General features: G+C 41.9%; 1 protein-coding gene across 1 annotated transcript in view; it reads right to left on the bottom strand.

Moving 5' to 3' along the window:
• Window positions 1-1303: 1303 nt before the first annotated feature.
• Window positions 1304-10394, bottom strand: part of SYTL2 (synaptotagmin like 2) — a 185401-nt gene continuing 176310 nt past the window's right edge. The window contains exons 20-22 of the mRNA XM_077484927.1: window positions 7511-7616; window positions 3822-4027; window positions 1304-2161 (exon numbers count right to left, since the gene is read on the bottom strand). Coding sequence (XP_077341053.1) covers window positions 2016-2161; window positions 3822-4027; window positions 7511-7616 — 458 coding nt within the window. The 3' untranslated portion in view covers window positions 1304-2015. The remainder of the gene's footprint in view (window positions 2162-3821; window positions 4028-7510; window positions 7617-10394) is intronic.

Here is a 10394-nt window from a genome sequence, read left to right as displayed (position 1 = left end):
AGTGTGCTGCTCCAACGGGCATAGAATTTATATAGACTGTTTTCCTAACCATTTTCTATGGACCTTTATATTTCGTTCACATGCTGCCATCTAGTGACCCTTTTGTGGTAATGCACTTGTTTTCTTATGTTCTTTTTCCCTTATGTTATGACACACTTCCTTTAGTATGTAAGGCTCCACCCTTCTTCCTGAGTTTGTACTTCCTGCATCATGAATGCAGCTACAAGCCACATGTAGCAGGGCACATGTATTTTGCATTGTAAGCTGCAGACAATATCTTTTGACCGCATAAATACTACAACCTATTCATCTGTTTGTATCCTGTCATCTGCTATAACCTGATGTTCAGAATAAAAGCATCTTGTGGGTGGAATTGGCATTTGGCAAGTTTAAACTATCTGATGAGGATTGTCCTCAGTGATTACATCTTATACAGGTCAGGCATAGAGGTTTCACAAGGGATAGTCCCTTCACAACATTTGGAGTAAGAATACACACATTTAATCATTTGATCGCCCCTGATGCTAACCCCTTTCCTGCCAGTGTCATTTATATGGTGACGGTGCATTTTGTGTGTAGCACTGATCACTGTATTGGTGTCACTGGTCCTCAAAAAGTGTCACTTAGTGTCAGGTTTGTCCACCGCAATGTCACAGTGCTGCTAAAAATAAAAAAATAAATATATAGCTGATTGTCGCCATTACTAGTAAAAAAAAAAAAAAAAAATAAAGTCCATAAATTTATTCAATAATTTGTAGACGCGATAACTTTTGGGCAAACCAATCAATATACGGTTATTGGGATTTTGTTTTACCAAAAATACAAAAAAAAACTTTTCTTCAAAATTCTCGATCAAACACCACCAAAAGAAAGCTCTATTTGTGGGGAAAAAGGACGTTTTATTTGGGTACAGTGTCACATGACCGTGCAATCGTCAGTTAAAGCAACACAGTTCTGTATTGCAAAAATTGGCCTGGTCGGGAAGGGGGTGAAACCTTCTGGGGGTGAAGTGGCTAAGGATGGTTTTTCAGTTTGATAGAACCACTACTTTTGAACTAGTTATTCTCTGTCCAAAAAGTGCACCTCCCCCGTTCCTGAATTATATCCCTTTACCTTAATGTGGTTGAAAAGGCATGCCATAAACAAACAGTCACCATGTGTAGAGAGATGACCAGGTGCTTCCTCCATTTTTGGAAATGTTTTATGAGAAAATGTCAGAATTTCTTTCAGTGTGATCAATTATATATTGAAAATATAAAAAAAGGATCAGTTGCTTTTAAAATATACCAAAGTATAAATCTAATTGGTGTATAAATTCAATCATTTTATTAAGATAATTACATATATACATCTTTATTTTTAAAAGTCATTTTATCTTCAGTATCGACATTTTATTTTTGTACAAAACCCACAGGTACATATACATAGCCCTAAACATTGAAAGAACAGAAACAAAAAAAAACAAAAAAAAAAAAACACATGAATATTCGATAATATAGGAAACATGCTCCTTACCAATTAACCCACAAACCCACATATGAAAACAAAAATCATATTGTCAATAGAAATTAAATATATTTATAGAGATCTATATTTACCATATTTTACACCTTTTGCCACATTTTCTTTAAGAAAAAAAAACCCCTGAAAAAAGCAAGACCGTTTCCATGTTGTGTGGTTCCCCCAAGACAGAAGGGTTGTCAATCAAATTGGCCTCCACAAAAGAAAACAAAACCATACCAAGACATTTTCAACTGCTTACAGATATTCATATAGAAAAGTTTAGGATCTCTGCAGAGAAAGTTCTGGGGCCTTGTACCAATAGCAGTAGACCTTGTAACCAGAACACAGTGGAGTTCCACAGTCTTTGGGATATCTACAGATTGTAACTTGAAACATTTTGTGGCTTAGGATACAACGTGTGCCGACGTTCACAAGAAGCCGGGTGAGGTTTCCAGGTAAGAAAGTGTTTGCAGTGCTAGAAAATTATGGATGAGTAGACGGCATTATAGGATTTATTTTGCAAGCTTGGCCATCTTGAACATTCGTAGTGGCAGCATGCCCTCGACCCAGGTATTGGGTGAGGCCATCATCTTCTCCCACATTGTCGCTTCTTCATGGGTGGAGTCCATCCAGTCTACAGCTGTCCCGTAACTTTTTCCTATGAATAAAAAGCACAATATAATGGGTGAATTCAGTTTCAACACCAACTTATACTAAAATGTAAAAAGGTTTAGCTTCAACGCCTTGGAGAAGGTCACAGATTAGCAGCTATCATCTGCTACTTCTCACATAGCCATCTGATAAAGATTGCCATTCATAAAAAAAGTGGCCGAGAGGTAAGCACACTTTGCCAGTCACCAGCAACATGGACAGCTTAGGGTTTTCTGTTTTTTTGGGGGGTTTTTTCCCCACAATTTAAGAATATAGCAGTAAATGGGAAATGTTTATTATTTACCACTAGCCATGAATAGCAGACAACCCTCCAAACCTCATTCCCCAGCAAAGATGGACACATTCTAATCAGTCCCCAAAGACAGCTATAAAGGATGAAGGGATGAAGAGCTCACAACCCAGAAATGCAGATTACCACACTAGATGGCACAAATTATGTAGATGCCCATTGGGCAGTGGCAGCCGGTCCATAAGGGGCACCAACCCCTAATCTACATGCAGGGCGCCGGTCATATTGATTTTAAGGGTTTTTTTTGTTTTGTTTCTTAAGCACATGATTAGAGCCTGAGGCTCCAATTGGCTTCAAAAAAGGGTGGGCTTGGGGGGGAAGAGCACTGCAACCTGAGCCCACCCAGGTGCGACAATAGCGAATATTTGCTATTTTCTTCCCAATTTCTTATCCATGCCAATCAGGAAGCGGGGTCCTGACACCAGAGCCGATAGGCCGGGGAGTCTTAGGACTCCTGGCCAATCAGGTCTCTGGACCCACTTTCTGTTCGGCCGGGAGGAGAAACGACCGCCCCGGCTCTTCCCTCTGCAAGCTGGAGCGAGGAGCAGCAGCCCTACCCCAGATCCTCATCACAGCTTTTCCACTGGTCTCCCCTTGGGGGAGGGGGGGTAGGATTGGGTTTGTGGCCCCTTTTTGAGCTCCGTTTCATGGGGCAAACTTGTACTTCCAGACACCTGGCAGCCCCTCCAGAGCCGGGATCTGAGCAGCAGGGACAGAGCCTAATCAGCAGCTGCCAAAATCGGCAGTACTCCTCTCCTCTCCATCCCTTCACGTTATACAGTATTAGTACCCCCTTTATACTGGAACTACAAATATTTGCCATCGACAGCTCAATGTAAACTTTCATTTGCGGCAACTTTTCTCTTTCATTAAACCTTGCAGTGCAGACGAGATGCAAGTATTCAGGGTGCTTTATAATAAAGTTGATCACCATCTTCCTGTCCGTCTCCAGTGAGGGAAGGGGGGTATGCAATTGAGTGGACAGGTTAGTTTGACGCTGCCCTCCCAAAATATTGAGCACCAGCTGCCACTCCTAGTGGGCAATTACAGTGAAGGGTACTATTAATGCTACGGTATACAGTATGCATTCCCAACCTTGTAGGTCTTTTTCTGTTCTGGCAGAACTGTGCCCTTTTTGTGAGATAAGGTACCAAGCTCTTTTTGGTGCTTGATTTGTAGAAAGGCTCTTTTGACTGAACGGGCAAAAGTTCCTACAGAAACTCTAGAAATGCAAAGGGAGGGGGTCATCTTTATACCAATGCCCATTGACTTCGTTTGGGAGAGCCAACAAGTTTATATAGACGTGATGGTCAGGTTTCCCAAATATTTGGCCATAAAAATGTGTGGGTTCTTTTACCTGTTCCTAGGCCAATTCTTAGTCCTCCCAAAAAGTGATTTGATAGCCTGTTATGGTCCCACACTGTGAGCTCCACACAAGCCTCCCTCAGGTCTTCTTCCTTGAAGCCATCGTAAACCATTGTGTGATTGAAATATGGATTCGGTGTTTTATCCACTGTGCGCGTTCTCTGACGACTTTTCCTGCTTGTGTCAGGAAGTACCGTGCTGGAAAATAAAAAAATAAATAAAAACCACACACACTAAATCAATGTAATCCCTTATATTCACCACAGCTTGATTTACAACCTTTAGACTGTATTTACACCTAAGTGTAGTGTCTGCATTTTTATACACGACTTGCATGTTTTTTATGCTTTGCTGTTTATTAACTAATAAAGACTATATAACTATTCTGCTGCATCATTTGTTGCTAGGCATTTCAGCTTTTATTTATTTTTATTCTTTCGTTAGGGTAAGGGGTTATGCCTCGTACACATGGTCTGATTGTTGGCCAACAAAACCGTGTATTTTGTCCGAAGGGCGTTGGATTAAACTCGTCTTGCATACACACAGTCACACAAATGTTGGCCAACAATTACGAACGTAGTGATATACTACGTGGTTTTTCAGCTCTTTACAGCCACCCTTTGGGTTAGAAGTTTGGAGAGTATTGATTGGTGCTTTTCTTTTAGCGATTTTCAGTTCGCACTTTTCATTTAGTTTCTGAATGGCCGTTCGTCAAGACATGTTGTGGAATCGGAGGAGATAACGTGTTATTTATTATTGGCCTTGGAGTTATTGCTTTGACTTTTTTTGATTGAATAACGATTTGATTTGGTATATTTTTGGATGCACAGAATGCACTTTTTGGTTAAGTTCTATTGGCAGATAGCATGTCTAATTTTTTTTTTTTTTAACCACCTTCCTGCCCAAGCCATTTTTCAGCTTTCGGCGCTGTCGCACTTTGAATGACAATTTTGCGGTCATGCTACACTGTACCCAAACACATTTATCATTTTTCTTCACATAGAGCTTTTTTTGGTGGTATTTAATTACTGCTGGGTTTATTATTATTTTTTTTTTTGTGTGTGTAAAAAAGAAGTAGTTTACTTTTTTTCTGTCAATAAATTTGTAACCAAATACTTTTTCGCCTTCACGGATGTGCGTTGATGAGGCGGCACCGATAGGCTGAACTGATGGGCATTGATAAGGTGGAACCTATGGGGAAGGCACTAAATCGACAGCAGTGATGGGCAGCACTGATAGGTGGCACTGACCGGCATTGCTAATGGGCACTGATTGCTGCCACTGGTGGGCACTATATGCTGGCATTGGTGGGCACGGTTTTGTGACACTGTATATTGTAATCAGGGTACTGATGATCAGTGCCCTAATAACATCCATAGATGTCCCCCTTTGAGGAGATGCCACTGATCAGCTCTCCTTGCTTCACACTCTGTCAGTGTGAGGCAAGGAGAGACAATTACTGGCATCTCCTTGTTTACATGTGACCAGCTGTGATTGGACACAGCCAATCACATGGTTAAAAAGCCGCGGACTCGGCTCTTTACACAGATTGGGGTCGTGCTGTGTCCTAGGAACACAGTGCGGCCACGATCGCCGCGAACCACAGCGGCCGTTTTGAGCCATATGACCTCAACCCAGAACGAGAGCTGCACTGCTCTGCCATCAAGCAGTTAAATGTACAATAAAAAAAAATTGTGGAGAATAATACTTGGCTATGTGTTTTACTTCAAATGACAGTTTGGGAGTAGGCAGTTGCATTTTAAAAAATACAATGTAAAATTGACAAAGGACACCAACTTGATCTTCTAAACAACGGTATTTGGAGACTTCCTAATTTGCTGCGTCATTAATGTTAATTCTCCATTACAAACGCTAGTTTACAAGACTGACTGCTTCCGAGCATGCATGTTTGTATGTTGGACTTTTGTCCGACGGACTTGTGTACACACGATCAGAAAATCCAACCACACACACACACACACATTTGTTGGCGGAAAATTTGAAAAACAAGCTAGCCAACATTTGTTGGCGGAAAGTCAGACAACAATTGTTCAATGGAGCGTACACATGGTCGGATTTTCCACCAATAGGCTGACATCCAACATTTCCCGTCGGAAAGTCCAATCGGGTGTACGGGGCTTTAGAGTTTAGGCTATTTTTTTATTTATTTTTTGTTGGGGTACGACTACTACAATAACTAGATTAGCGGATTCATCCACTGTCCTTGATTGCTGTATAGACCGATTTTATTCAATAAAGACATTTTTCACTGGAGTGGGGCTGTCCGGATTTCCTCTAATGCATGTGCTCTATACACAGAGCCAGCACCCAGGCTGTGCAGGGGAGGCGAGGTCTTGGTATTTGTACCTGGAGCGGTATACATCTTTTACAATACATAGATGTAAAATACACAAATATAAAGTCATGAATAGTAAAAGTAATACTAAAATAACTAACCCCTAAACCTTTAAAAAAAAAAAAAAAAAATCAAAATAACTAAACATCCCAACACAGAATATATTATACAGTTTTTTGTTCGGATTTGAGTGTTCATTAATAAAATGTATAATTTTTTTTTAAGGTTAGGGGGTTTTATTTTTTAGGTATTACACATTTTAATTTATGATGCTTTTTTGTTATTTGTGTATTTTACATTTGTTCATATTATTACTAGTAAAAGAAAATTCATTTGGGTAGAAAAATCGCAGGTTTCCATTTATTTATATGAGAATAAAAAAGTGCCAAAAATGCTCAAATCTCCCCAATTCGAGCTACAAAAAAAAAAAAAAGCTCCAGAACTTTGAGCTTCTAGCGTTTGGCTTCAGGCAACTTGTGTGGAGATGTGAACCATTTCCATAGAGAATCATTGATTTCTTTTCTCCTCCGCAAAACACTGAGGTTTGAATAGGGCCTTAGATTTACTTTTTTAAGCATAGTTAGAGATGCAGCTGCTGTGTGCACGATGTAAACTGATTGTAGCCTCAGCTACATACAGTGCTGTGTTCCGGAAGTGGGACAATATTTTCCCATCTTGGGTCTGCATCCAAAGGCTGCGAATATGCAGCTAAGGGACGGATGCAGATGCCAAAATTAAAGGCCCCCTGCATGTAGTACAGGTGCCAGCTCTCGTCTGAACCAGACAGCAAGATATATAAAAAAAAAAAAAAAAAAAAAAAAAAACCCCCACACATTTATAGATTTTAATACCGGACACCTAGCTGCAATAATTAAACTTAGGCCCATTTCCCAGGTCCACCTGTCAGTTTTTTAGGCAGACCTGAACGGATGCTCCATAGACCTCTATGGAGCGTCAGATGTCAGTGGTGAGATGTCCGCTGACATCAGACCCACTCCGATCCAAAAAAGTGTGACGGAGGAAAAACCTACTTTTCCATCCGTCTGCGGATCGGATAGCGATGGACTCTGTAGCCCGTCGTCATCCAATCTCCCATAGGGGAGAGCGGCTCTCTGACCGGTCCATCACTGCACAGTGTGCAGAAACAGACCTGTCATCTGCCTGCTCAGCGGGGATCGACGGAGCGATCCCCGCTGAGCAAGCGGATGTTCACGGGGCGGATCATCACGGATCCGTCCTGTGTGAAAGAGGCCTTGCGGTCTACCCAAAGTTCAGCTTAAAATAGAGCATGAAGATACAGCAAATCAGAGGAATATATGGCTTACCATTTAACAAAGGAGTTAATTTTGTTTCCCCGCAGCATAGGCAGCTGCAGACAATCTTTGATCGAGATGTGGACCTCCCCAGTTAGGTTCGGCTTTGTCCCCGATCCTGGATACAGGAGAGAAAAAAAAACAATTATTAATGAGGTGTGCCAGATTACGCCATGTAATTTTCAAACGATACAAAAATAGTAAGGCTACCAGTCTGTAAGCTATGAAGCAGCTAGGCAATAATACAAATCTGAGGCCCGTTCATGGTTACCTGCAGCCTTCAGTGCTTCTATTAAAGGTACAAACCTTTCTAAAGATTTAGAATGGTTGTAAATCCTTACATATACCCGGTGAAGGGACTGGCCTCAGGTGATATACAGATGGAACAAATCCTCCTACATAAGTTGTACCTATGTAGCTGCAGTATTATCTTCTTTACATCTGTTCAAAGTGCTGAATTTTAAAGCCTGTTTGAAAGTCCAGAAAAAGGGGGGGCAGAGAACAGAAATTACACTCTGCAAGAGCTCAGTGTGGAGAGTTCTGTGATCATGAAGAAAAGAAACACTCACAAGTAGGGCTGCATCGGTGCCGACACTAATCATTTGCACGAGTATCGGTACTTGTGCAAATGTGCCAATATCGCCAGGTTCGGCTTTCATCTGTCAGCGGGATTCCCCCTGGTGGCTGCCGGGTGACAGGTCTGCCTGGTGAGTAGTGTGTCCTGCACTAAACCAGACTGCTTCCCCCCACGTCTGATGACTTTCCTAAGCGTCTCAGCTGCTACAGAACTTCTTGGAGGGGGAGGGCGGGTCTGCTGAGTGTTGTAGTGCAGTGATTGGCAGTGTGTGGGTTCCCAAATACCCCCCTTCTCCTCCTGTCATATACAAACAATAACCCCCTCCCCACCGAAATAACACCCCTCCCAACCTCTCCACCCCAGATAACCTCCTCCCCACCAAAGTTATAAAAAATAAAAAATAAAAATTAAAATAAAAAAATAAAAAAGGAGAAGACTTTGTGCCCCCGCCAATGCCTACTGGGCATCCTTTCTCTACCTGAAGAAGAAAAGTATCTCAACATTTTTTTGCAAGAGTCGCTGTTCCTTGCCAGGATGCAGATTGCTCGGTGGTGGATTGGGACGTCCCCACCCACTGTCCAACAGTGGAGGGGGGCGGTCAATGCCACTCTTCCGTACAAAAGGGTGCTGTATATGCATAGGGGCTGTCCAACTAAATTTAATAAAATATGGGACAGATGGATGGCCAATTCCTCCACATGCACGGCACAGGACTATACTTTCAATATGGAAGGTCACCTACTCCGCCCTTGATTGCTTCCCTGAGCTGAGCCTAGTCGGGCACTATTCTTTACTCTGCGGGTGCCCTGCCCGGCTCCACTGCTCCAGGCTCCGTGCCCCTTTCTGGGTACACCTTGGGGTGAGGGCCAGCTGGGTCCCTAGGGGGGATTATGCCTACCCTCCCCCGATATATATGCCTTGCATGCCAACTTATTCCTTTTTGTGTCAGATGTGTTCTCCTTGTATTTGGTGCATGTTGCACCGTACTCACATGTTTGTTTTCTCCGATTTCTATGCTGAATAAACGTTTTTGAATAAAAAAATAAATAAAATAAAAAAGGAAGGAGAAGAATATATGTAAAAATAGGTATAATTGCCTAATCGGTAATTGCCATTGGTGAGTACTTGAGGAAACATATTGGCACTCGGTTTTAAAAAAACGTATTGGTGCAACCCTACTTACAAGACTGTAGTGGGAATCAGGCATACAGCGAGGAAAAAAATTAAAAATAAAGTATTTAACCCCCTGCTGTTTTTGTACGTTTGCACACTGACAGAAAAAGGATCAGTCTATCATTTTAATGGTAGGTTTATTTTAACAGTAAGAGAGGGAAAAAAAAGAAAAAAAAAAAAAAGAAAAAACACATTTCAAAAAAGTTAAATTGATTTGCATTTTGGAGGAGTGAAAGTATTTGATCCCTTATTCAGCAACATTTCTGGCTCCCAGGTGTCTTCTATACAGGCAGCTAGCTGAGATTAAGAGCACTCTTAAAGTGAGTGCTCCTAATCTCAGCTTGTTACCTGTATAAAAAAATACAAAAAAAAAAAATAAAGACCTGCCCACAGAAGCAGATTCCAATCTCTCTACCATGGCCAAGACCAAAGAGCTGCCCAAGGATGTCAGGGACAAGATTGTGGAGCTACACAAGGCTGGAATGGGCTAAAAGACCATCCCACAGCAGCTTGGTGAGAGGGTGACAACAGTTGGTGCAATTATTCGCAAATGTTAAAAACAAAACAAAAAAAAAAAAAAAACACAAAAATTGTCAGCCAATCTCCCTCGATCTGGGACTCCATGCGAGATCTCACCTCGTGGAGTTTCAATGATCATGAGAACAGTGAGGAATCAGCCCAGAAATACATGGGAGAACCTTGTCAATAATCTCAAGGCAGCTGGGACCATAGTCACGAGAAAACAATTGGTAACATTACGCCGTGAAGGACTCCAATCCTGCAGCGCCCACAAGGAAGCACATGTACATGCCCGTCTGAAGTTTGTTAATGAACATCTGAATGATTCAGAGGAGAACTGTGTTGTGGTCAGAGGAGACCAAAATCAAGCTCTCTGGAGGAAGAGAAATGCTGCCTATGACCCCAAGAACACCATCAAACATGGAGGTGGAAACATTATGCTTTGGGGGTCTTTTTCTACTAAGGGGACAGGACAACTTCACTGCATCAAAGGGACAATGAACGGGGCCATGTATAGTCAAATCCTGGGTGAGAGCCTCCTTCCCTCAGCCAGGGCATTGAAAAGGGGTCGTGGATGGGTCTTCCAGCATGACAATGACCCGAAACAGATGGCCAACACAAAAAAAA

Source organism: Lithobates pipiens, unplaced genomic scaffold (genome assembly GCF_037356315.1).
Source record: "Lithobates pipiens isolate NorthernLeopardFrog02 unplaced genomic scaffold, aLitPip1_a1.2 Scaffold_169, whole genome shotgun sequence".
NCBI classification, from domain to species: domain Eukaryota; kingdom Metazoa; phylum Chordata; class Amphibia; order Anura; family Ranidae; genus Lithobates; species Lithobates pipiens.
Note: the sequence above shows the minus strand (reverse complement) of the source record. Positions and strands in the feature narration are given on the sequence as shown.